The sequence below is a fragment of the Salvelinus fontinalis genome, chromosome 29 (genome assembly GCF_029448725.1).
Source record: "Salvelinus fontinalis isolate EN_2023a chromosome 29, ASM2944872v1, whole genome shotgun sequence".
Taxonomy (NCBI): domain Eukaryota; kingdom Metazoa; phylum Chordata; class Actinopteri; order Salmoniformes; family Salmonidae; genus Salvelinus; species Salvelinus fontinalis.
In genome coordinates this window covers 28,483,123-28,511,081 of record NC_074693.1, presented here as the reverse complement: position 1 = coordinate 28,511,081, position 27,959 = coordinate 28,483,123, and the positions used below count along the sequence as shown (strand labels likewise).

At 42.4% G+C, this 27,959-nt stretch overlaps 1 protein-coding gene across 7 annotated transcripts; it reads left to right on the top strand.

The window, feature by feature from the left end:
- The first annotated feature begins 75 nt into the window (after nt 1-75).
- On the top strand, nt 76-26,364 carry LOC129827774 (golgin subfamily B member 1-like). 7 transcript variants are annotated; one of them, XM_055888939.1, is made up of 19 exons: nt 76-164; nt 739-954; nt 1,372-1,507; nt 11,013-11,882; nt 12,158-14,734; nt 14,847-14,966; nt 15,055-15,210; nt 15,289-15,405; nt 15,880-16,002; nt 16,387-16,440; nt 16,716-16,985; nt 18,318-18,428; nt 18,587-18,835; nt 19,773-20,367; nt 20,456-20,586; nt 20,694-20,747; nt 20,924-21,154; nt 21,513-21,647; nt 24,168-26,364. In XM_055888939.1, exons 2-19 carry the CDS (start codon nt 773-775, stop codon nt 24,342-24,344), a joined length of 6,288 nt encoding a protein of 2,095 aa, XP_055744914.1. In that variant the 5' UTR covers nt 76-164; nt 739-772; the 3' UTR covers nt 24,345-26,364. The 7 variants fall into 7 exon arrangements, with proteins under 7 accessions (XP_055744914.1, XP_055744913.1, XP_055744916.1 ...); XM_055888938.1 differs by having other exon boundaries at nt 1,372-1,519; XM_055888941.1 differs by lacking the exon at nt 15,880-16,002 and having other exon boundaries at nt 1,372-1,519.
- The last annotated feature ends 1,595 nt before the right edge of the window (nt 26,365-27,959 follow it).

Below are 27,959 nucleotides of genomic sequence, written 5' to 3'. Positions count from 1 at the left end.
CGGAAAGCTCAGCGCATGAGGGTCTCCATGGAAACGGCCGTCACGGCCACGTTGAAAGGGTAAGAAGTGAAAGCTCTGAGTAGGTTCCGCAGTAGAGAGACACCAGAGGACTGAGGGGACGGGAGGAGTCTAGTCTGTGGAAGACAACAAAGAATCTTCAGTAGGTAAGTTACTTTATATTATCACAGCACTGTATTTTACAATTATGTCTAACTTTAGGTACCTTGACAAAACAAACCCAACACAAATACTTCCTCCTTCTGCTCTGTTCTGCAGTTCTGAGTTATCCATTGGCTTCACATTGCATTCATTCATTAGCTTAATCAGAGTTACGCAATAACTTGGCTAACTGGGAGAGATGGGTGATGGGATGAGGGGGCGGGGCTTGTTGTGGTTAGGGAGAGGAGGTGGTGAGGTAACTTTAGACGCATGTCTGAAGCTAGTCAGCTACTTGCTGCAGCCGAGCTACTGCTCTCATGATTAATGCAATTTGTATGAGTGCGTGTTACACCACAGCAAAGGGTCAAGAAAGAGAAGGAAGAGAGGACAGAGAGAGAAGCGAAGGGAGAGAAAGAGGGAGGTCAGAGAGGTATAGAGAGGAGGGGAGGGAGTTTTTGAGAAAGAGAGGGGGGTATGACAGGTTGGAGAAGGAGTGTGTTTGCTGGTTTGCTACCAGACAGTGGATGAATGCAGGGAGAGGATCAGTAAGGTTTCTGAATGGAAACCGTTGGTTTGCAGGTTCTAGAGAGGAGGTCACCCATGAACAACAACCATGGAGGGGAACATGATTACAACAGCGGGGACCGGAACCGGAGCTGACTCTGTAACCATGGTAACAGGTCCCACTGGCACCCCGGACCTCCAGGTTCTGACCCACAGAGTGAAGCTTCTAGAGCACAGCCTGAGAGACAACGTCAGCTCCTTCACTGAGTCTGAGAGCGCTCTGCACAACAGGTGAGGAGCAGGTGACATAGAGACAGGGATCACGTATCACACAGCTACAACATATGGCCACAACCATATCACATTGCACATCCTGTTCTCACATGCAGCTTACCAAGCAGCATTTTGCCATAGTAACAGACAGTTGGTTACCTCTTAGCATGATATCACTGTGTGTGGGGTTTATTTCAAACTTTGCAGCCAGTAAGGTATGTGTGCACACTTCTACTTTCTCTTGAACTGGTGACAGGCAAAAACAATTTGACAGTAGGATGTCTCATCTCTGTTGAATGCTAATGTAATGCTATGCTAATCATGTAATGCTATTGTATTCATGCAATTCTATGCTATTCATGTAATGCTATGCTAATCATGTAATGCTATGAAAATGTAATGTGATCTAATGAGTCATGTCGTCCTCCTGTGCAGGATTAGAGAGTTGGAGGTGTCAGAACAGAGCCTGCTACAGAAGGTGGAGGACCTTACTGCCAACTCAGTCCTCCACTGCTCCAGCATGCTGCAGCGCCAGAGGCTGGATGAGCGGCTCCACACGCTGAAGGAGGAGGTACGCTCCATGGTGAGAGACAGAATTGAGCTTTACATGAGCTTCAATGAGGCATAGCAAACATATGAGTACTGGAAGCTGTACTGTACATGTAGTGTAAGTCTGTTGTAACCAGGTATTAGTGTAGTGTAAACCTGTTGTAACTCAGGTATTAGTGTAGTGTAAGCCTGATGTAACTCAGGTATTAGTGTAGTGTAAACCTGTTGTAACTCAGGTATTAGTGTAGTGTAAGTCTGTTGTAACCAGGTATTAGTGTAGTGTAAGTCTGTTGTAACCAGGTATTAGTGTAGTGTAAACCTGTTGTAACTCAGGTATTAGTGTAGTGTAAGCCTGATGTAACTCAGGTATTAGTGTAGTGTAAACCTGTTGTAACTCAGGTAGTGTAAACCTGTTGTAACTCAGGTAGTGTAAACCTGTTGTAACTCAGGTAGTGTAAACCTGTTGTAACTCAGGTAGTGTAAACCTGTTGTAACTCAGGTAGTGTAAACCTGTTGTAACTCAGGTAGTGTAAACCTGTTGTAACTCAGGTAGTGTAAATCTGTTGTAACTCAGGTAGTGTAAACCTGTTGTAACTCAGGTATTAGTGTAGTGTAAACCTGTTGTAACTCAGGTATTAGTGTAGTGTAAACCTGTTGTAACTCAGGTATTAGTGTAGTGTAAACCTGTTGTAACTCATGTATTAGTGCAGTGTAAACCTGTTGTAACTCAGGTATTAGTGTAGTGTAAACCTGTTGTAACTCAGGTATTCGTGTAGTGTAAACCTGTTGTAACTCAGGTATTCGTGTAGTGTAAACCTGTTGTAACTCAAGTATTAGTGTAGTGTAAACCTGTTGTAACTCAGGTATTAGTGTAGTGTAAACCTGTTGTAACTCAGGTATTAGTGTAGTGTAAACCTGTTGTAACTCAAGTATTAGTGTAGTGTAAACCTGTTGTAACTCAGGTATTAGTGTAGTGTAAGCCTGTTGTAACTCAGGTATTAGTGTAGTGTACACCTGTTGTAACTCAGGTATTAGTGTAGTGTACACCTGTTGTAACTCAGGTATTAGTGTAGTGTAAACCTGTTGTAACTCAGGTATTAGTGTAGTGTAAACCTGTTGTAACTCAGGTATTAGTGTAGTGTAAACCTGTTGTAACTCAGGTATTAGTGTAGTGTAAACCTGTTGTAACTCAGGTAGTGTAAGCCTGTTGTTACTCAGGTAGTGTAGTGTAAGCCTGTTGTAACGCAGGTATTAGTGTAGTGTAAACCTGTTGTAACTCAGGTATTAGTGTAGTGTAAACCTGTTGTAACTCAGGTATTAGTGTAGTGTAAGCCTGTTGTAACTCAGGTATTAGTGTAGTGTAAACCTGTTGTAACTCAGGTATTAGTGTAGTGTAAACCTGTTGTAACTCAGGTATTAGTGTAGTTTAAACCTGTTGTAACTCAGGTAATGTAAGCCTGTTGTAACTCAGGTATTAGTGTAGTGTAAACCTGTTGTAACTCAGGTAGTGTAAACCTGTTGTAACTCAGGTAGTGTATTGTAAACCTGTTGTTACTCAGGTATTAGTATTGTGTAAACCTGTTGTAACTCAGGTATTAGTGTAGTGTAAACCTGTTTTAACTCCGGTATTAGTATAGTGTAAACCTGTTGTAACTCAGGTATTAGTGTAGTGTAAACCTGTTTTAACTCAGGTATTAGTGTAGTGTAAACCTGTTTTAACTCAGGTATTAGTGTAGTGTAAACCTGTTGTAACTCAGGTATTAGTGTAGTGTAAACCTGTTTTAACTCAGGTATTAGTGTAGTGTAAACCTGATGTAACTCAGGTATTAGTGTAGTGTACACCTGATGTAACTCAGGTATTAGTGTAGTGTAAACCTGTTGTAACTCAAGTATTAGTGTAGTGTACACCTGTTGTAACTCAGGTATTAGTGTAGTGTACACCTGTTGTAACTCAGGTATTAGTGTAGTGTAAACCTGTTGTAACTCAGGTATTAGTGTAGTGTAAACCTGTTGTAACTCAGGTATTAGTGTAGTGTAAACCTGTTGTAACTCAGGTAGTGTAAGCCTGTTGTTACTCAGGTAGTGTAGTGTAAGCCTGTTGTAACGCAGGTATTAGTGTAGTGTAAACCTGTTGTAACTCAGGTATTAGTGTAGTGTAAACCTGTTGTAACTCAGGTATTAGTGTAGTGTAAGCCTGTTGTAACTCAGGTATTAGTGTAGTGTAAACCTGTTGTAACTCAGGTATTAGTGTAGTGTAAACCTGTTGTAACTCAGGTATTAGTGTAGTTTAAACCTGTTGTAACTCAGGTAATGTAAGCCTGTTGTAACTCAGGTATTAGTGTAGTGTAAACCTGTTGTAACTCAGGTAGTGTAAACCTGTTGTAACTCAGGTAGTGTATTGTAAACCTGTTGTTACTCAGGTATTAGTATTGTGTAAACCTGTTGTAACTCAGGTATTAGTGTAGTGTAAACCTGTTTTAACTCCGGTATTAGTATAGTGTAAACCTGTTGTAACTCAGGTATTAGTGTAGTGTAAACCTGTTTTAACTCAGGTATTAGTGTAGTGTAAACCTGTTTTAACTCAGGTATTAGTGTAGTGTAAACCTGTTGTAACTCAGGTATTAGTGTAGTGTAAACCTGTTTTAACTCAGGTATTAGTGTAGTGTAAACCTGATGTAACTCAGGTATTAGTGTAGTGTACACCTGATGTAACTCAGGTATTAGTGTAGTGTAAGCCTGTTGTAACTCAGGTATTAGTGTAGTGTAAACCTGTTGTAACTCAAGTATTAGTGTAGTGTAAACCTGTTGTAACTCAGGTATTAGTGTAGTGTAAACCTGTTGTAACTCAGGTATTAGTGTAGTGTAAGCCTGTTGTAACTCAGGTATTAGTGTAGTGTAAACCTGTTGTAACTCAGGTATTAGTGTAGTGTAAACCTGTTGTAACTCAGGTATTAGTGTAGTGTAAACCTGTTGTAACTCAGGTATTAGTGTAGTTTAAACCTGTTGTAACTCAGGTAATGTAAGCCTGTTGTAACTCAGGTATTAGTGTAGTGTAAACCTGTTGTAACTCAGGTAGTGTAAACCTGTTGTAACTCAGGTAGTGTAGTGTAAACCTGTTGTAACTCAGGTATTAGTATAGTGTAAACCTGTTGTAACTCAGGTATTAGTGTAGTGTAAACATGTTGTAACTCAAGTATTAGTGTAGTGTACACCTGTTGTAACTCAGGTATTAGTGTAGTGTAAACCTGTTGTAACTCAGGTATTAGTGTAGTTTAAACCTGTTGTAACTCAGGTAATGTAAGCCTGTTGTAACTCAGGTATTAGTGTAGTGTAAACCTGTTTTAACTCAGGTATTAGTATAGTGTAAACCTGTTTTAACTCAGGTATTAGTGTAGTGCAAACCTGTTGTAACTCAGGTATTAGTGTAGTGTAAACCTGTTGTAACTCAGGTATTAGTATAGTGTAAACCTGTTGTAACTCAGGTATTAGTATAGTGTAAACCTGTTGTAACTCAGGTATTAGTATAGTGTAAACCTGTTGTAACTCAGGTATTAGTATAGTGTAAACCTGTTGTAATTCAGGTATTAGTGTAGTGTAAACCTGTTGTAACTCAGGTATTAGTATAGTGTAAACCTGTTGTAACTCAGGTATTAGTATAGTGTAAACCTGTTGTAACTCAGGTATTAGTATGGTGTAAACCTGTTTTAACTCAGGTATTAGTGTAGTGCAAACCTGTTGTAACTCAGGTATTAGTGTAGTGTAAACCTGTTTTAACTCAGGTATTAGTATAGTGTAAACCTGTTTTAACTCAGGTATTAGTGTAGTGTAAACCTGTTTTAACTCAGGTATTAGTGTAGTGTAAACCTGTTTTAACTCAAGTATTAGTGTAGTGTAAACCTGATGTAACTTGGGTATTAGTGTAGTGTAAACCTGATGTAACTTGGGTATTAGTGTAATGTACACCTGTTGTAACTCAGGTATTAGTGTAGTGTAAACCTGTTTTAACTCCGGTATTAGTGTAGTGTAAGCCTGTTGTAACTCAGGTATTAGTGTAGTGTAAACCTGTTGTAACTCAGGTATTAGTGTAGTGTAAACCTGTTGTAACTCAGGTATTAGTGTAGTGTAAACCTGTTGTAACTCAGGTATTAGTGTAGTGTACACCTGTTGTAACTCAGGTATTTGTGTAGTGTAAGCCTGTTGTAACTCAGGTATTAGTGTAGTGTAAACCTGTTGTAACTCAGGTATTAGTGTAGTGTAAACCTGTTGTAACTCAGGTATTAGTGTAGTGTAAACCTGTTGTAACTCAGGTATTAGTGTAGTTTAAACCTGTTGTAACTCAGGTAATGTAAGCCTGTTGTAACTCAGGTATTAGTGTAGTGTAAACCTGTTGTAACTCAGGTAGTGTAAACCTGTTGTAACTCAGGTAGTGTAGTGTAAACATGTTGTAACTCTGGTATTAGTGTAGTGTAAACCTGTTGTAACTCAGGTATTAGTATAGTGTAAACCTGTTGTAACTCAAGTATTAGTGTAGTGTACACCTGTTGTAACTCAGGTATTAGTGTAGTGTAAACCTGTTGTAACTCAGGTATTAGTGTAGTTTAAACCTGTTGTAACTCAGGTAATGTAAGCCTGTTGTAACTCAGGTATTAGTGTATTGTAAACCTGTTTTAACTCAGGTATTAGTATAGTGTAAACCTGTTGTAACTCAGGTATTAGTGTAGTGTACGCCTGTTTTAACTCAGGTATTAGTTTAGTGTACGCCTGTTTTAACTCAGGTATTAGTGTAGTGTAAACCTGTTGTAACTCAGGTATTAGTGTAGTGTAAACCTGTTGTAACTCATGTATTAGTATAGTGTAAACCTGTTGTAACTCAGGTATTAGTGTAGTGTAAACCTGTTGTAACTCAGGTATTAGTGTAGTGTAAACCTGTTTTAACTCAGGTATTAGTTTAGTGTACGCCTGTTTTAACTCAGGTATTAGTGTAGTGTAAACCTGTTTTAACTCAGGTATTAGTGTAGTGTAAACCTGTTGTAACTCAGGTATTAGTGTAGTGTAAACCTGTTGTAACTCAGGTATTAGTGTAGTGTAAACCTGTTGTAACTCAGGTATTAGTGTAGTGTAAACCTGTTGTAACTCAGGTATTAGTGTAGTGTAAACCTGTTGTAACTCAGGTATTAGTGTAGTGCAAACCTGTTGTAACTCAGGTATTAGTGTAGTGTAAACCTGTTTTAACTCAGGTATTAGTGTAGTGTACGCCTGTTTTAACTCAGGTATTAGTGTAGTGCAAACCTGTTGTAACTCAGGTATTAGTGTAGTGTAAACCTGTTTTAACTCAGGTATTAGTGTAGTGTAAACCTGTTGTAACTCAGGTATTAGTGTAGTGTACACCTGTTGTAACTCAGGTATTAGTGTAGTGCAAACCTGTTTTAACTCAGGTATTAGTGTAGTGTACACCTGATGTAACTCAGGTATTAGTGTAGTGTAAACCTGTTTTAACTCAGGTATTAGTGTAGTGTAAACCTGTTTTAACTCAGGTATTAGTGTAGTGTAAACCTGATGTAACTCAGGTATTAGTGTAGTGTACACCTGATGTAACTCAGGTATTAGTGTAGTGTAAACCTGATGTAACTCAGGTATTAGTGTAGTGTAAACCTGTTGTAACTCAGGTATTAGTGTAGTGTAAACCTGTTGTAACTCAGGTATTAGTGTAGTGTAAACCTGTTGTAACTCAGGTATTAGTGTAGTGCAAACCTGTTGTAACTCAGGTATTAGTGTAGTGTAAACCTGTTTTAACTCAGGTATTAGTGTAGTGTACGCCTGTTGTAACTCAGGTATTAGTGTAGTGCAAACCTGTTTTAACTCAGGTATTAGTGTAGTGTAAACCTGTTTTAACTCAGGTATTAGTGTAGTGTAAACCTGATGTAACTCAGGTATTAGTGTAGTGTACACGTGATGTAACTCAGGTATTAGTGTAGTGTAAACCTGATGTAACTCAGGTATTAGTGTAGTGTAAACCTGTTGTAACTCAGGTATTAGTGTAGTGTAAACCTGTTGTAACTCAGGTATTAGTGTAGTGTAAACCTGTTGTAACTCAGGTATTAGTATAGTGTAAACCTGTTGTAACTCAGGTATTAGTGTAGTGTACACCTGTTGTATCTCAGGTATTAGTGTAGTGTACGCCTGTTTTAACTCAGGTATTAGTGTAGTGCAAACCTGTTGTAACTCAGGTATTAGTGTAGTGTAAACCTGTTGTAACTCAGGTATTAGTGTAGTGTAAACCTGTTGTAACTCAGGTATTAGTGTAGTGTACACCTGTTTTAACTCAGGTATTAGTGTAGTGCAAACCTGTTGTAACTCAGGTATTAGTGTAGTGTAAAACTGTTTTAACTCAGGTATTAGTGTAGTGTACGCCTGTTTTTTTACTCAGGTATTAGTGTAGTGTAAACCTGTTGTAACTCAGGTATTAGTGTAGTGTAAACCTGTTTTAACTCAGGTATTAGTGTAGTGTAAACCTGTTGTAACTCAGGTATTAGTGTAGTGCAAACCTGTTGTAACTCAGGTATTAGTGTAGTGTAAACCTGTTGTAACTCAGGTATTAGTGTAGTTTAAACCTGTTGTAACTCAGGTAATGTAAGCCTGTTGTAACTCAGGTATTAGTGTAGTGTACACCTGTTGTAACTCAGGTATTAGTGTAGTGTACACCTGTTGTAACTCAGGTATTAGTGTAGTGTAAACCTGTTGTAACTCAGGTATTAGTGTAGTGTAAACCTGTTGTAACTCAGGTATTAGTGTAGTGTAAACCTGTTGTAACTCAGGTATTAGTGTAGTGTAAACCTGTTGTAACTCAGGTATTAGTGTAGTGTAAACCTGTTGTAACTCAGTTATTCGTGTAGTGTAAACCTGTTGTAACTCAGGTATTCGTGTAGTGTAAACCTGTTGTAACTCAGGTATTCGTGTAGTGTACACCTGTTGTAACTCAGGTATTAGTGTAGTGTAAACCTGTTGTAACTCAGGTATTAGTGTAGTGTAAACCTGTTGTAACTCAGGTATTAGTGTAGTGTAAACCTGTCGTAACTCAGGTATTAGTGTAGTGTAAACCTGTCGTAACTCAGGTATTAGTGTAGTGTACACCTGTTTTAACTCAGGTATTAGTGTAGTGTAAACCTGTTTTAACTCAGGTATTAGTGTAGTGTAAACCTGTTGTAACTCAGGTATTAGTGTAGTGTAAACCTGTTGTAACTCAGGTATTAGTGTAGTGCAAACCTGTTGTAACTCAGGTATTAGTGTAGTGTAAACATGTTTTAACTCAGGTATTAGTGTAGTGTAAACCTGTTGTAACTCAGGTATTAGTGTAGTGTAAACCTGTTTTAACTCAGGTATTAGTGTAGTGTACGCCTGTTGTAACTCAGGTATTAGTGTAGTGTAAACCTGTTGTAACTCAGGTATTAGTGTAGTGTAAACCTGTTTTAACTCAGGTATTAGTGTAGTGTAAACCTGATGTAACTTGGGTATTAGTGTAGTGTAAACCTGATGTAACTTGGGTATTAGTGTAATGTACACCTGTTGTAACTCAGGTATTAGTGTAGTGTAAACCTGTTTTAACTCAGGTATTAGTGTAGTGTAAGCCTGTTGTAACTCAGGTATTAGTGTAGTGTAAACCTGTTGTAACTCAGGTATTAGTGTAGTGTAAACCTGTTGTAACTCAGGTATTAGTGTAGTGTAAACCTGTTGTAACTCAGGTATTAGTGTAGTGTACACCTGTTGTAACTCAGGTATTTGTGTAGTGTAAGCCTGTTGTAACTCAGGTATTAGTTTAGTGTAAACCTGTTGTAACTCAGGTATTAGTGTAGTGTAAACCTGTTGTAACTCAGGTATTAGTGTAGTGTAAACCTGTTGTAACTCAGGTATTAGTGTAGTTTAAACCTGTTGTAACTCAGGTAATGTAAGCCTGTTGTAACTCAGGTATTAGTGTAGTGTAAACCTGTTGTAACTCAGGTAGTGTAAACCTGTTGTAACTCAGGTAGTGTAGTGTAAACATGTTGTAACTCTGGTATTAGTGTAGTGTAAACCTGTTGTAACTCAGGTATTAGTATAGTGTAAACCTGTTGTAACTCAAGTATTAGTGTAGTGTACACCTGTTGTAACTCAGGTATTAGTGTAGTGTAAACCTGTTGTAACTCAGGTATTAGTGTAGTTTAAACCTGTTGTAACTCAGGTAATGTAAGCCTGTTGTAACTCAGGTATTAGTGTATTGTAAACCTGTTTTAACTCAGGTATTAGTATAGTGTAAACCTGTTGTAACTCAGGTATTAGTGTAGTGTACGCCTGTTTTAACTCAGGTATTAGTTTAGTGTACGCCTGTTTTAACTCAGGTATTAGTGTAGTGTAAACCTGTTGTAACTCAGGTATTAGTGTAGTGTAAACCTGTTGTAACTCAGGTATTAGTATAGTGTAAACCTGTTGTAACTCAGGTATTAGTGTAGTGTAAACCTGTTGTAACTCAGGTATTAGTGTAGTGTAAACCTGTTTTAACTCAGGTATTAGTTTAGTGTACGCCTGTTTTAACTCAGGTATTAGTGTAGTGTAAACCTGTTTTAACTCAGATATTAGTGTAGTGTAAACCTGTTGTAACTCAGGTATTAGTGTAGTGTAAACCTGTTGTAACTCAGGTATTAGTGTAGTGTAAACCTGTTGTAACTCAGGTATTAGTGTAGTGTAAACCTGTTGTAACTCAGGTATTAGTGTAGTGTAAACCTGTTGTAACTCAGTTATTCGTGTAGTGTAAACCTGTTGTAACTCAGGTATTCGTGTAGTGTAAACCTGTTGTAACTCAGGTATTCGTGTAGTGTACACCTGTTGTAACTCAGGTATTAGTGTAGTGTAAACCTGTTGTAACTCAGGTATTAGTGTAGTGTAAACCTGTTGTAACTCAGGTATTAGTGTAGTGTAAACCTGTCGTAACTCAGGTATTAGTGTAGTGTAAACCTGTCGTAACTCAGGTATTAGTGTAGTGTACACCTGTTTTAACTCAGGTATTAGTGTAGTGTAAACCTGTTTTAACTCAGGTATTAGTGTAGTGTAAACCTGTTGTAACTCAGGTATTAGTGTAGTGTAAACCTGTTGTAACTCAGGTATTAGTGTAGTGCAAACCTGTTGTAACTCAGGTATTAGTGTAGTGTAAACATGTTTTAACCCAGGTATTAGTGTAGTGTAAACCTGTTGTAACTCAGGTATTAGTGTAGTGTAAACCTGTTTTAACTCAGGTATTAGTGTAGTGTACGCCTGTTGTAACTCAGGTATTAGTGTAGTGTAAACCTGTTGTAACTCAGGTATTAGTGTAGTGTAAACCTTTTTTAACTCAGGTATTAGTGTAGTGTACGCCTGTTTTAACTCAGGTATTAGTGTAGGGTAATTTATTGTACTTTATTGTAATTGTAAGAAGAAGGAGAATGCAGGGAGTATGCGAGTATCATAACTCTATTGTAGCTCAGGTGTAAGTTATTTTAATCTCCCTGTCTCTGTCCCAGTCCCAGGAGAAGGAGCGTGGGGACCGTGTGTGGAGGGAGAGGCTGCGGCGCTGTCAGGCCCAGCTCAGGGCTAAAGAAGAGGAGATGGGCCGCCAGTCTCAGTACTTTGAGCTCTTCAAGAGCCAGCTGCACCACAAGCTAGGCCTGGCCAGAGACAGAGAGCAGGGCCTGCAGACCAGACTCCACCAGCTGGAGCGACCGGTGCTGGAGATGAACGTATCTGCTGCCACCTACATAGCCCCTGTCAACACAGCTAGCACCAACTCCGTTACTGCAGACAATGTCAATCCCATCATGGTACCAACCTCAGGCCAACAGAGAACAGAGACAGAGAGACTGCCCCACCCAAGGTCGGAAGGAGAAGGAGAGGAGGAGGACGGTGAGGAGAAGACACAGCGGAGACACTACGGACAACAGCTCCAGCAGAAGCAGGGAGCGGATGATAGAGAAAGAGAGGGGGAGGAAGGGGAAGAGGGTGAGAGTCTGGGGGGTGAGGCTAGACTGAGAAGCTTCATCCTCAGCCTCCAAGAGGACCTCAGGGTTCTGCTGGAAAGGGAGGAGCAGAAGCTGGCGGAGCAGAGGGGGCTGATGGAACAGCTGCAGGAAGTGCAGGAGAACAACCACTTCTTGTCCTGTACTTTGGAGGAGATGAGGACGGTGGTCCACAGACTGAAGCTGACAGAGAGCTCCCTGATGGAGGAGGTGGAGGAGCTGCAAGAGGAGAACCAGAGACTGTGTCAGAGGCTCAGCCACACCCTGAGACAAACCAACCATAGCCTGGGTTCTACTGACCCCAGCCTGGCTACCTCCCTGCCAAACACCCCTGGCCTGGGTCAACCAGGTCCCTGCTCTGTGGACAACACTGACCCGGTGAGTGATGAGATGAAAGATCATGTAGAGGGGACTCTGTAAATCAGTGTAAGAGTTGGAGAGTTAAGCCTCAAGAAAGTGAATGATTACGATTATAAGCAAACCTTATTTTAGGATTGTAAAATGGATTATAATGTGGGATTATCATGGGTCCAAAGTGGAATGTTGATCTGAGTAACTACAGAAGAACTAACGAGTGTGGCCGGCTTGTGTGTTTGAGACTGGGATCTGCTTTTTGATGAACCTCTAATGTTTAATGTTCATCATCTATGCAGGTGAAGCTGATCCCAGGCCAGTCTTCACTAGACACACCTCCCTCTGCTCAACACCATGGAGCAACAGAGAGGTCACAGGAAAACTCCACGCTGCCTCTGCCCCTGCCCCAGCCGGATCTCCTAAACCTCTCAGGCCACCGTAGTCAGAACCCCGGCCTCATATCCCTGGGTACTAAGAGCGTTGAGGGTCTGGGGGAGTTGACCCTGAGGGACTGGTGTCCTGGTCCTGGGGGCTTTCCCTCTCTCAACCTGGAGGAGGGGACAAGCGAGGAGACTGAGGCCCTGAGAGAGGCTTACAGGAGCATGGGGGGCGACATGGACTCACTCCGGGACCACAGGGACCAGCTGGAGAGCACTCTACGACACACACAGGACCAGCTGTACAGGGTGACCGAGGAGAACGCCCGACTGAAATGTAAACTCAGGGAGCAGGGAGAAACAGGGGCCTGCGAGGTGGAGCAGTGGTCCTCGCTCGTAGGCGAGAGCATGACAAATGTCCAGGAAAACAAGGTGCCAACTCCAAACCTAATACCCCAGGGTAGCAGAGAGCTCACTGCAACTCCATATCAGAATGATACTATCCTAGCCTTAGCCCAGGATGACCTGTCCCTGTATGCCTTAGCCCAAGATGACCTAGCCCTAGCCTTGAACCAGGAGAACCGGGCCCTGGGCAGGCGTATCCAGGAGCTCCTAGCCCACATAGAGAGCCAGGAGGGGGAGAGTGAGAGGGAGCTAGTCCAGCTCAGGCTGCAGGTGTCCCTGCTAGAGAGGGAGAGCACCAGGCTGGAGCAGGAGAACCTGGAGCAGGGAGGTCTCATCACTGAGCTGACCAGGAAGACTGAGGATGACCTCAACACTATCATAGAGCTGCAGGAAAGACGGGTGGAGAGCGGTCAGCTAGGCCTACAGCAGTGTGACAGTGGTTTGACCACTGAGTCAGAGTGCGGTCAACAGGGTGAGCATGCGGTCGGCTCAGTGCCCGCTCAACAGGGTCAACCCACAGTAGGTGTTGTGACCAGTCTACAAGGTGATCAGACGCCAGGGTCAGTGAATAGTGGTGTACTACAGGTTGACCACACAGTCGAGTCAGTGTGTGGTCAGCAGGAGGACCGTTTGACCACGGAGTCAACGTGCAGGCTTGGAGAGAAGAGGGATGAGCTGATTGGCTATCTCAGTGATCTCAATGAGGAAAGAGAACAGGTAGCCCTCTCACTTAGCAGTCAGACAGAGGAGAAACACCAGCTAACACGCTCCATGTGGGTTCTGAAAGAAGAACGCGACCAGATCCATAAGTCACTCTGCGGTTTAAAAGAAGTGAAAGAACAGCTGACAAGGACCCTCTGTGGTCTGAAAGATGAGAGAGACAAGGTGATGCGGTCAATGTGTGGTTTAAAAGAGGAGAGAGACCAGCTAGTTCAGTCAATGTCTGGACTCCAGGAGGAGAGAGACCAGCTAGTTCAGTCAATGTCTGGACTCCAGGAGGAGAGAGACCAGCTAGTTCAGTCAATGTCTGGACTCCAGGAGGAGAGAGACCAGCTAGTTCAGTCAATGTCTGGACTCCAGGAGGAGAGAGACCAGCTAGTTCAGTCAATGTCTGAACTCCAGGAGGAGAGAGACCAGCTAGTTCAGTCAATGTCTGGACTCCAGGAGGAGAGAGACCAGCTAGTTCAGTCAATGTCTGGACTCCAGGAGGAGAGAGACCAGCTAGTTCAGTCAATGTCTGGACTCCAGGAGGAGAGAGACCAGCTAGTTCAGTCAATGTCTGGACTCCAGGAGGAGAGAGACCAGCTAGTTCTGTCAATGTCTGGACTCCAGGAGGAGAGAGACCAGCTAGTTCAGTCAATGTCTGGACTCCAGGAGGAGAGAGACCAGCTAGTTCTCTCAATGTCTGGACTCCAGGAGGAGAGAGACCAGCTAGTTCAGTCAATGTCTGGACTCCAGGAGGAGAGAGGCCAGCTAGTTCAGTCAATGTCTGGACTCCAGGAGGAGAGAGACCAGCTAGTTCAGTCAATGTCTGGACTCCAGGAGGAGAGAGGCCAGCTAGTTCAGTCAATGTCTGGACTCCAGGAGGAGAGAGACAAGCTCTCGCAGTCTCTCTTCAGCCAAAACGATGAGAGAGATCAGTTGATGCAGTCAATGTGTGGTTTAAAGGGACAGAGAGACCGGCTAACACAGACACTCAGCTGTCTAGAGCAGGAAAGAGACAAGCTGTCATCTCTCAGCCTTCAAACACGAGAGAGGTACCAGGTGGACCAGTTTGTCTCTGATCTAAAAGAAGAGAAAGAGCAGCTAGTTCAGTCAATGGATGTTCTGAGAGAACAGAGAGAACAGCTCACAGAGGAGAGAGACCAGTTGCAGATGGACGTCGCTACTCTACGGAATCAGCTGCTGTTACAGGGGCGGAGCCACAACCAGCAGCCCTCAGAGAACCACGTTGGCAAGGCAACACGCACAGAGGTTGTGGCTACAGAGAGAGGGGGTCAGATGCCAAAAACGCATGATGATGGTGATGTCACTCATAGATGTCTGGCCACGGTCTACTCCTACAAGACCATCCGTTTGGAGCAGTCTGCACAGGTAGGAGCGAATCTTTGTACTTGTGTGAGTTGTTATGTATGTTGGCACTGAGTTTCTGTCGGTAGTAGCGTGTCGCAGGGTTGTGTGAGTTATAGCATATCCCCGTATACAGAACCACTTGGGAGAGAAAGAGGGAACAGATGTGGAGCAGAGTGAACTGATGAAGGAGATCGAGTCGCTGGGGTTAGAACTCAGAAGCTCACGAGAGGTACTGAAGAAGACCCAATCAGAGGTGAGCGCTCCTTTCTTCCTGTCTTCTTGGCCAATCAGAGGAGAGGTCAGAGGTCAGAACCATGACTGGACAGAATCTGTGTGTGCAGGCTCAAAGGTGGTACCGTGAGCTGGGTGTGTCTGAGGTCAGACGAGAGGAGGCTGAAAAGAGGGCGGGAAAGGCAGCCAATGAGGTGAAGGGGATGAGAGAGGAAACCAAGGAGGTGGAGGAGACGAAGAGGGAAAACCACACACTGAGAGCAGAGGTATGGATAGAGAAAGTATCCCTCTCACTAACCACCATAGTCATGTCATGATAACCCACTGGCTGTGTCTGTTGTTAGTTGGGAGAGGTGAAGAGCAGACTAGTGGGTCTGGAGAGAGAGAAGACCGATGCTCACTCACTAAGGATCAAGATTGAAGAGAAGTTCAGCTTGCTTCAGGCTGAACTCAAAGCCAAGGTGTGTGTTGCTTCAGGCTGAACTCAAAGCCAAGGTGTGTGTTGCTTCAGGCTGAACTCAAAGCCAAGGTGTGTGTTGCTTCAGGCTGAACTCAAAGCCAAGGTGTGTGTTGCTTCAGGCTGAACTCAAAGCCAAGGTGTGTGTTGCTTCAGGCTGAACTCAAAGCCAAGGTGTGTGTTGCTTCAGGCTGAACTCAAAGCCAAGGTGTGTGTTGCTTCAGGCTGAACTCAAAGCCAAGGTGTGTGTTGCTTCAGGCTGAACTCAAAGCCAAGGTGTGTGTTGCTTCAGGCTGAGCTCAAAGCCAAGGTGTGTGTTGCTTCAGGCTGAACTCAAAGCCAAGGTGTGTGTTGCTTCAGGCTGAACTCAAAGCCAAGGTGTGTGTTGCTTCAGGCTGAACTCAAAGCCAAGGTGTGTGTGTTGACTAAATCTTTCTGCGTGTGTACTGTATACCTGATTTTGTGATCATTCACTCAGAGTGTTGCTCTGAAGGAGCTGAGTTCAGAGTACACATCTCTGAAGACAGAGCAGGGCAGCAGAGATGACTGGCGCAACACACTCACCTTACTGAGGGTGCGCTATGATGACATCAGAGCTAAGGTAAACTGCCTTTTGTCAGCTAAGATAGGTAAAAGTTACCCTTAAGTTTACAAATTTAGGTAGAAGACATCCTTTTGCACAGATCTAGGATCAGCTTAATACTCTACCATCCCCGAATCCCGAGGCTTACCTGTTAGGAAGAAAATTCAAAACTGACCTTAGATCAGTGTCCAGGAGCAACTTCATCCTAGTCTGATAAAACCACAGTTCTGCTTAGAGTGATGTTTGTTCAAAGACATGCAGAATTAATTGTATTGGAAGAGAGCTTTTACAATATCAAAAGAGCTGTATTTGTGGTCAGTGTTTTTGGTTTACTGTAATGTTTTGTTGTTATTTCCAGTCAGTGTATTTACTCTAATGGCTATGTCTGTCCTGACTCTCCAGTACAATGTTCTCCTGAGAAAGAGTCAGATGGATCTGGACATAGCTCCTCTAAAGGTGAGGGGGTGGAGAATGGGGGTAGTCTGTTAGTCTGGTTTGATACATGGTTCTTTGAAACTAAAATAACATTTGGTGTTGGACTTGTTTTGACTGACAGCTGTTGTATCCAATCGTAGGCCATGCGGTCACGATTTGGTTTTGATTGACTAATGATCTGTCCAATGACAAGCCAAGCTGTCATGTTTTGGTTTTGATTGACTGATGATCTGCCCAATGACAAGCCAAGCTGTCATGATTTGGTTTTGATTGACTGATGATCTGTCCGATGGCAGGCCAAGCTTTCATGTCTGGTGGTGAAGTGCCAGCAGAGGAACAGTCTACTGGTACAGTTGATGCGAGCCCTGCGTCGGTATGGCTGCCTGGACTACAATCTGACCCAGGAGGCTGAGGACCTGCTTAATGACACAGCACTGCAGGACTACGCCAGCACCTTCACACCCCCATCCACTGCAGCTCTGCAGGAGAACACCCACCTTCTCCCACCTGCAGCCTCAGAACGATCGGAGCGCTCACAGACCTCTATTGCAGCCTCCACAGCACAGGTAAGAGATGTAGTAACACAGAGGCGTTCAAACGTCTCCTTGGGGACCCCCAGCCGTTCCATGTATTCAAACTATTCCACAGCTAGTACACCAGATTCAACTTGTCAACTAATCAAGCCCTTGACTACTCGAATCAGGTGAGTTAGTGCAGGGCAACAACAAAATTGAAATGTCCGGGGGTCCCCGAGGAGAGGTTTGAAACGCACCGCAGTAACACACCATACCACTGCACTGAACCACTTATTCATCTTAGTACAGTGTGAAACCAGTAGTGTAAAGTACTTAAGTAAAAATACTTTGAAGTAGTACTTAAGTAGGTTTTGGGGGTATCTGTACTTTACTTTACTATTCATATTTTTGACAACTTTTACTTTTATTTGACTACATTACTAAAGAAAATTATGTACTTGTTCTCCATACATTTTCCCTGACACCCAAAAGTACTCATTACATTTCAAATCAAATCAAATGTTATTTGTCACATACACATGTTTAACAGATGTTGTTGCAGGTGTAGTGTTTCTAGCTCCAACAGTGCAGTAGTATCTAACAATTCACAACAATACACACAATACACACAACCTACAAGAAAAAGAATAGAATTAAGGAATATAGAAATATTAGTATGAGCAATATTGGAGTGGCATGGACTAAAATACAGTAGAATAGAATACAGTATATACATACGAGATGAGTAAAGCGAAAATATGTAAACCTTATTAAAGTGACTAGTGTTCCATTATTAAGGCCTACCATTTTGAATGCTTAGCAGGACAGAGAGCTGGTCCAATTCACGCACTTATCAAGAGAAAATCCCTGGTCATCCCTACTGCCTCTGATCTGGTGGACTCACTCAATTATGTAAATGAGGTCTGAATGTTGCAGTGTGCCTCTGGCTATCTGTAAATAAAAAAGATAAAAGAAAATGGTACTGTAACAGTACTCTTCTTGCGTTGTGTACAATCAATCCTCGACACGAACTCCAACGTGTAGCACCAGTCATGGAGATTTATTCTGATAGATCTGGTTGGCTTAATATAAGGAATTTGAAATGATTTATACTTTTACATTTACTTTTGATACATAAGTATATTTAAAACCAAATACTTTTAGACTTTTACTCAAGTAGTATTTTACTGGGGGACTTTCACTTTTACTTGAGTCATTTTCTATTAACGTAACTTTACTTTTTCAAGTATGACAATTGGGTACTTTTCCCCCCACTGTGTAATATAGAAACAGACCTCACGCCAGCTGAACTGGTTTATAACATAACACACCTGTGTAAGGGGTTTCCCTGGCCATCTCTGAGGGGTTGTGCTCTCTTCCTAGGAGCTGAGTAAAGCTGTGTCTGAAGGCAGTAGGAGGGAACCCTTCAGAGTGTGTGTGGCCACAGCAGACTACTGCCCCTCTCCGAACATGCCTCACACTCTACTGCCAATGGTAGTTGGATTTAGAAATATTACAACTCTCAGTTTCTGTGGCACACAGTATTCTGTCAAAGAGCATTGTTTTTATGAATATAAATACATGATAACAAATGATATCTTGTTGGATCTCTTATACAGTAGGCTTATATGATCCACACATTTCTGTTACAGCTTCCCCTTTCTGTGGGTGAATCAGTCCAAGTCACTGGACTCCCAGACAGACGTGGGATGTACCATGCCGAGGTGAAAGGGGAGTCTGGCCTGGTCCCTGCCCGTTTCTTAGAGGAGAATGGGAGACCACTCATCCTGACTTCCCCCTCGCCAGAGAGATGTGCCAGTCTGACTAGGAAGCTGACCAGTCCAGGGAAGATCATCAACCTTCACCAGCAGTTGCAGAACACTCTTTCCAACAGCTACCAGGTAGGCCTATAGTACAGCTTTAACAAACTCTATGCTACCTACCTTCACACAAGTTATTTTTGATTTATTTAACCTTTATTTAGACAGGGAGTCAATGCTGAGACCAAGGTCTCTTTATTTAGACAGGGAGTCAATGCTGAGACCAAGGTCTCTTTATTTAGACAGGGAGTCAAAGCTGAGACCAAGGTCTCTTTATTTAGACAGGGAGTCAATGCTGAAACCAAGGTCTCTTTATTTAGACAGGGAGTCAATGCTGAAACCAAGATCTCTTTATTTAGACAGGGAGTCAATGCTGAGACCACGGTCTCTTTATTTAGACAGGGAGTCAATGCTGAGACCACGGTCTCTTTATTTAGACAGGGAGTCAAAGCTGAGACCAATGTCTCTTTATTTAGACAGGGAGTCAAAGCTGAGACCAAGGTCTCTTTATTTAGACAGGGAGTCAATGCTGAAACCAAGATCTCTTTATTTAGACAGGGAGTCAATGCTGAGACCATGGTCTCTTTATTTAGACAGGGAGTCAAAGCTGAGACCAAGGTCTCTTTATTTAGACAGGGAGTCAATGCTGAGACCAAGGTCTCTTTATTTAGACAGGGAGTCAAAGCTGAGACCAAGGTCTCTTTATTTAGACAGGGAGTCAATGCTGAAACCAAGGTCTCTTTATTTAGACAGGGAGTCAATGCTGATCAAATACAATACACATCAAAATACAATAAACACTTTAAACTGCACATTCATATACACATTAAAATAAAAAACAAACACATTAAATATTGAGTAACTTTATTGTTTTCAACAGAAACTTCAGTTGTAGTAGAATTCAGTATCAAAACACACAATGCTATGCTAACCAGGCTTGAAGGACCGCAAATGTACATTGTTTATGCACAAAGTCCCAATATAGTCTACACAACCATGTCACCCATTCTCTCCCTAGGTTTTCCCTTCCAATACCAGCCCCCAGGTTTACTCCATTCCCCCTCCAGGACAGGGGTACTCCCCAAGATACCCCAACCACAACCCTGCTGCCCCCAACCGACCCAAGCATACCCTTGTAGCAACTACCCCTATTATTACTACTACTAGTCTCCTATCTCCCACTGCCCCCACTAAAATTACCAGTGATGGTGCTACCTCTCCTAAGCAGACCCCAAACAGAGCACATCCAACTACCAACCCTCCTGTCCACACCACCACCACCACTACTGCCCTTAGCAGTGGTAAAGAACCCCTCTCTAAAACTGGCTCTACTGCTGCTACCTCCAATGTTACAACCCCTGTTAATACCCCTCCTACCGCTATGGCTCAGACTGTTAATAAAGCACAAACTATATGCCCCTATCTGCCCCTCCAATCTGCCCCTCCAACTATTACCGCTGGAACTACAGCCCCCACCAAAATGGCCCCCTTCACTACTGCTCTTCGCCTTGCTGAGTTGTCACGACTACCTGATGAGAACCATTTTATCAAGAAGCCCCTCTCCAACCTCCAACCTGAACAAGCTAAACCAACCAAACCCAGAGCTATACCAGGTGCAGTAGCCCTCACAATACACACTGTTGACTGTACACTTGATGGAAAGCATACGTGTCTGATTGTCTTTGGTCCCGCCCCTCTTAGAACCTCCAGCTGAGGTGGGCTCTGTTGAGGTCATCAGGACGGTGGGACAGAGCAGCCTCATGATTGGTTGGGAGAGACCGCCACTGGATGAGCTGGGCTGCAGCAACGGAACCTTTGTGTATGGATACATGGTAGGCTGCTCCTCTCGCCTTGGATACATTAGAATGTAAATGGTTGGCTTTGGTGTTGTTCGTTCATGCTCTGTGTATGCCGTGCTCATCTCTCTCTCCCTCCACAGATCTATGTAGAAGGGGAGTTCCACAAGTCTGTCATGAGCTCTGCATGCACGAAGGTACGGTATGAAGCAGTCCTTTGACAACATGCTCCACCTTTCCTCCTCCTCTTTCTCCTCCTCCTCCCCTCCTGCCCTAATGATGCAATAATATTCATCACTGTGTGTGGTGGTGTTTCTACGTATCATCAGTTGAATGGTTGAAGATGACAGTGTGTATCTGTCCTCTCTTTCAGTGTATTCTGGAGAACCTGGATCTGTCCGGTCCGGTCCACATCAGTGTTCAGACCCTGGGCTCCAATGGTCTCTATGCGGAGAAGGTCCACCTCATCTACAGGGGAAAACACACCCAGTTTAGGACAGACCACACCCGTCTCAACACAGCTTCTGCTGCTCCCTGCACAGACCCTGCCTACGTAGACTGCAGGACTCCGCCCACACACCGACACAGTGGCTCCACCCACCCAGTGAGTTCTACAAACACGCCCACTTCCAAATTGACACACCCACCACATGATCACTTTTGCCCTGACCATTTTGGGAAACTTACCAGACTTTTGCAACCTTACCCTGACCCAACGTTTTAATCTTTTAATCTTTTACTGCATATTTTCAGCCACTCTCCAGTTGAAACCTTACTCACCCGACTCAGCAAGTCCAACGGTCTTGATGTGTGCCATTTCAGTTACTGTGTTTCATTGAAATCTGTATGAAATAATGAAATGTGATTCATTCATAATTCTCTACATTTACAGTCATCTCTTCTGGGCTTGTGTATTCATGTGTGTGTGTATGTACTCTGCGTGTGTGTGGCGTGCCTTTCAGTTTGTGGCAATCTACAAGTACAACCCTCTGAAGGACAGTCCTAACCTCCACCCCAGCAGAGAGCTGGCCCTGAGAGAGGGAGACACCGTCATGCTCCTAGGCAACCCACGGAACGACGGCTTCTGTCAGGCCGAGGTGGGCCAATCAACAACATCCAGGCAACAGTCATTTACCAATCAACTTGCAGAATTAACTTGTAGCTTGAATCTCTTTATATCGGATCATCATGTGTATGTACAGTGCATTCCGCAAGTATTCAGACCCCTTGACTTTTTTCACATTTTGTTACGTTACGGCCTTATTCTAACATTTATTAAATTACATTTTTTCCTCATCAATCTGCACACAATACCCCATGATGACATAGCAAAAAACAGGTTTTTAGAGATTTTAGCAAATGTATTAAAAATAAAAAACAGATACCTTATTTGCGTAAGTATTCAGACACTTAGCTATGAGAATCGTAATTGAGCTCAGGTGCATCCTGTTTCCATTGATCATCCTTGAGATGTTTCTACAACTTGATTGGAGTACACCTAGGGTAAATTCAATTGATTGGACATGATTTGGAAATGCACACACCTGTCTATATAAGGTCCCACAGTTGACAGTGCATGTCAGAGAAAAAACCAAGCCATGAGGTTGAAGGAATTGTCCGTAGAGCTCCGAGACAGGATTGTGTCGAGGCACAGAATTGGGGAATGGTACCAAAAAATGTCTGCAGCATTGAAGGTCCCCAAGAACATAGTGGCCTCCATCATTCTTAAATGTAAGAAGTTTGTAACCACCAAAACTCTTCCTAGAGCTGGCCGCCCGGCCAAACCAAAAGGCACCTGAAGACTCAGACCATGAGAAACAAGATTCTCTGGTCTGATTAAACCAAGATTGAACTATTTGGCCTGAATGCCAAGCGTCACGTCTGGAGGAAACCTCATGCTGTGGGGATGTTTTTCAGTTGCAGTATGACTAGTCAGGATCGAGGGAAAGATGAACAAAGCAAAGTACAGAGAGATCCTTGATGACAATCTGCTCCAGAGCCGTCAGGACCTCAGACTGGGGCGAAGTTTCACCTTCCAACAGGACAACGACCCTAAGCACACAGCCAAGACAATGCAGGAGTGGCTTCGGGACAAGTCTTTGAATGTCCTTGAGTGGCCCAGCCAGAGCCTGGACTTGAACCCGATCGAAAATCTCTGGAGCGACCTGAAAATAGCTGTGCAGCGACGTTCCCTATCCAACCTGACAGAGCTCGAGAGGATCTGCAGTGAAGAATGGGAGAAACTTCCCAAATATAGGTGGCCCAAGCTTGTAGCGTTATACCCAAGAAGACTTGAGGCTGTAATCGTTGCCAAAGGTGCTTCAACAAAGTACTGAGTAAAAGGTCTGAATACTTATGTAAATGTGATATAAATGTCTAAAAAAAACGTTTTTGCTTTGTCATTTTGGGGTATTGTGTGTAGATTGATGTGGGAAAAAACTATTGAATCCATTTTAGAATAAGGTTGTAACATAACAAAATGTGGAAAAAGTCAAGGGGTCTGAATACTTTGTGCAAGCACTGTAATTTAAAAAAGATCTGTGTCTGAGATATCTAACAGACCACTATCTACCTTAGACTGCTATCTAACAGACGACTATCTAAACAGACGACTATCTAATTTGTAAGTCGCTCTGGCTAAGAGCGTCTGCTAAATGACTTAAATGTAAATGTAAATCTAAACAGACTACTATCTAAACAGACTATCTAACAGACTACTATCTAAACAGACTATCTAACAGACTGCTATCTAACAGACTGCTATCTAAACAGACTATCTAACAGACTGCTATCTAACAGACTATCTAACAGACTATCTAACAGACTATCTAAACAGACTATCTAACAGACTGCTATCTAACAGACTGCTATCTAACAGACTGCTATCTAACAGACTGCTATCTAACAGACTGCTATCTAACAGACTGCTATCTAACAGACTGCTATCTAACAGACTGCTATCTAACAGACTGCTATCTAAACAGACTATCTAACAGACTGCTATCTAACAGACTGCTATCTAACAGACTGCTATCTAACAGACTGCTATCTAACAGACTGCTATCTAACAGACTGCTATCTAACAGACTGCTATCTAACAGACTGCTATCTAACAGACTGCTATCTAACAGACTGCTATCTAACAGACTGCTATCTAACAGACTGCTATCTAACAGACTGCTATCTAACAGACTGCTATCTAACAGACTGCTATCTAACAGACTGCTATCTAACAGACTGCTATCTAACAGACTGCTATCTAACAGACTGCTATCTAACAGACTGCTATCTAACAGACTGCTATCTAACAGACTGCTATCTAACAGACTGCTATCTAACAGACTGCTATCTAACAGACTGCTATCTAACAGACTGCTATCTAACAGACTGCTATCTAACAGACTGCTATCTAACAGACTGCTATCTAACAGACTGCTATCTAACAGACTGCTATCTAACAGACTGCTATCTAACAGACTGCTATCTAACAGACTGCTATCTAACAGACTGCTATCTAACAGACTGCTATCTAACAGACTGCTATCTAACAGACTGCTATCTAAACAGATGAGTGCAGCTGTGCTGTAGATAGCTTACTGAGTGACTATGTGTTTCAGGTGAATGGCAGACGAGGTCTGGCTCCTGTGGCGTTACTAGAGGAAGTTTCTGTTCCAGACAGACATGTAAGCCCCGCCCCTCCCCAATCTTCTCCTGAGAGAGGAGCAGATGATAGGCCACTGCGCTTGCCAATCAGTGAGAGAACAAGATGGGCCGCTGTGACTGTCAATCAGTGAGAGAACAAGATGACGGGCCACTGTGGCTGCCAATCAAAAAATGCTTACCTACAGAGAGATTATAGTGGCCAGAGTTAATGACATCGTCAAACACTGCCTGCCTGTGACACAAACGTTCATAAGCGCTCGCTGTCCAAAGTAATTTGAAATGGAAGTCTACAGTTGAGCACCATCCTAAATGTGGGAAGTTGTGTGGCCCAGTTCTACATTGTGCTCCGATAGACAGTTCCTTATAGCCTACATAATACTCACTGAGATTGTGTCGAATCACCTCTAACTGTCACCTCTATCAAAATTCTCTCTAATCACCTCTATCAAAATCCCCACTGTTCTGTGTGTAATCTCTCGTGGACAGACGCACGTAACATAGCTGGTATTGTAGTGTCTGTCAACAGACTGTAGGATGCGATGACTATCAAGGAACTTGATCAGTGATTTTTAATCACTGATCATTTTGGACAAATCACGATTTCGCATCTTTCAAATTTCGGAAGGGGAGGGGACATTTGGCCCATAGACTTGCCTGTAAAGGGGGGTGGAGCTACTGCCCTGCTTCCGCTGCTTGCTCTTGTCTCTTTTCAAACACATCTTCCCCCAGAAAATAATTGAGTATCTAACGCAATTACGCAGATTGTAATTCTGGGTTTCCAACATTATTCTGTATGTGACAATTGTCAAAAAGGTCAAAGGTTGGCCTAATTGATCTGACAACCTGTCTGACAACCTGTCTGATATCAAGTGCGTTCATGGTAATAAAGCTAGGCCATTTTACTGGATCTTTTATCAAGCCAAATAGGATAAAAGGAGGTTCATACCAAAGACTTGGATATTTCAGTTCTTTGTCGTTATACATTGAACAAAAATATGAATGCAAAATGTAAAGTGTTGGTCCCATGTTTCATGAGTTGAAATGAAAGATCCCGGAAATGTTCCGTTCACATAAAAAAAACATATTTCTCTCTAATTTGGTGCATAAATTTGTTTTACATCCCTGTTAGTGAGCATTTCTCTTTTGGCAAGATAATCCATCCACCTGACAGGTGTGGCATATCAAGAAGATGATTAAACAGCATGGTCATTACACAGGTGCACCTTGTGCTAGGGACAATAAAGGCCACACTAAAATGTGCAGTTTTGTCACACAACGCAATGCCACAGATGTCTCATGTTTTGAGGGAGCATGCAATTGGCCTGCTGACTGCAGGAATTGATGTGCACGACAGTGTGTTCCAGTTCTCGCCAATATTCAGCAACTTTGCACAGCCATTGAAGAGGAGTGGGACAACATTTCACAGGCCACAATCAACAGCCTGATCAACTCTATGCAAAGGAAATGTGTCACGCTGCATGAGGCAAATAATGGTCACACTGGTTTTCTGATCCACTCCCCTACTTTTTTTTAAGGTGTCTGTGACCAACAGATGCATATCTGTATTCCCAGTCATGTGAAATCCCTAGATTAGGGCCTAATGAAGTTATTTCAATTGACTGATTTACTTATATGAACTGTAACTCTGTAAAATCATAGAAATTGTTGCATGTTGCATTTATATCTTTGTTTAGTGTATTTACAAAAGCCAATCATGGTTGATCATGGTTGTTCATCGAAACATGAATTTGATTGAAGTCTGAGATGTTCTACTGTAGAATCGAATCACTCAATGAAGTCATGTCATTCAGATGGATAGAAATGTGTCACGGATATATATTTTTTGATATGATTAAAGAACCGGAGGTATGCCATTGGGCTGTGGGTATCAGTCTCCTTTCATTTCCCCAGTCTCTGTCTACAGTCTAACTGAAGTTAATGACCTTTTACTTTTCTGTTCTGATCTGAAATAGAGAAAATACATTCTGTGTGAGACACATGACTACTGCGTACTTGTCCTTCCTCTGATTGTGGGAATGGCCATGGAGCCACAAATGTATTTTTGTATCACTCTGTGCATATGATGTCATTTGATTTCCTAATGATTTCTTTAGACTGTATTAAGAGAATAAATGTTTAGATGACATCAGATATAGTAGTATGTCCTGTATTTTCCAGATTATACTGCGGTGTACAATCTTGATTTTACCACTAGAGGGCAGTCATCGCAAACTTTCCAACATGCTACTCTCAATAGCCAAATAAATCTGTGGGTGTACGTGTTCTTATCTCCTCTCCTCTCTGTTTAGGGACGATTGAGCAACTCTTTTCCCCCCCCATGGGATGCAGATAATTGTATATCAAAACTCCCACTGTGTTGCGTACAAAAACATACATATAGATTTGGTAGGGAATACTCTCTCACACACGCATTGGAGGCAAGAGTGCCTTAATAACCACCTGCTGTGGTCTGCTGCTGTGTGAACTCCTCAAAGTGTAAAACCCCATAGCTCAGCAGAAAGAAAGTGTGTGTATGTGAGTATTCCCTAACAAGTCTACATGTAAGTGTTTGTACACAACAGACAGTGGGAGTTTTGATATACAATTATCTGGGGAGAGAGTTGCTCAATAGTCCCTAAACCGAGAGGAGAGGAGAACACCCACATCCTCAAACCCATACACAAACAAACACACAGTTGGACGACAACAGAAAAGATAAACCTCGGTGAATGAGGTCATGGTTGTGGAGGAACTGCAGCATACATTTTTTGACTTATGAAATAAAGTAATGATATATACCCATTGATTCTTGAATAATTTAAGGATCGGACCCTTTTTTTAAATGTTAGTTTAAAATGACATCCTCAAATCTAACTGCCTGTAGCTCAGGACCTGAAGCAAGGATATGCATATTCCTGATACCATTTCAAAGGAAACACTTTGACGTTTGTGGAAATGTGAAATTAATGTCGAAGAATATAACACATTAGATCTGGTAAAAGATAATTCAAAGAAAAAAACATGTGTTTTTTTTCATCTTTGAAATGCAAGAGAAAGTTCCAAATGTATTATTACAGGTTAGGCGTAATTTAGATTTTGGCCACTAGATGGCAGCTGTGCAACATTTTTAGACTGATCCAATGAACCATTGCATTTCTGTTCAAAATGTTGTATCAAGTCTGCCCAAATGTGCCTAATTGGTTTATTGATACATTTTCATCTTCATAATTGTGCACTCTCCTCAAACAAAAGCATGGTATTATTTCACTATAATAGCTACTGTAAATTGGACAGTGCAGTTAGATTAACAAGAATTTAAGCTTTCTGCCCATATCAGAAATGTCTATGTCCCGGGAAATGTACTTGTTACTTACAACCTGTACTTGTTACTTACAATGCTAATCACATTAGCCTTCGTTAGCTATACCATCCCACGGGGGGACCCCAATCCTGTAGAGCAGGTATTCCCAAACTGGGGTACACACAATGCCGTCGGGATTAAAATGCCAAATAAAAATGAGATTCACATTTAAAAAAAAATATACAGTTGAAGTCAGAAGTTTACATACACTTACGTTGGAGTCATTAAAACTCGTTTCACAACCACTCCACAAATGTCTTGTTTACAAACTATAGGTTTGGCAAGTTGGTTAGGACATCTACTTTGCGCATGACACAAGTCATTTTTCCAAAAATAGTTTACAGACAGATTATTTCACTTATAATTCACTGTATCACAATTCCAG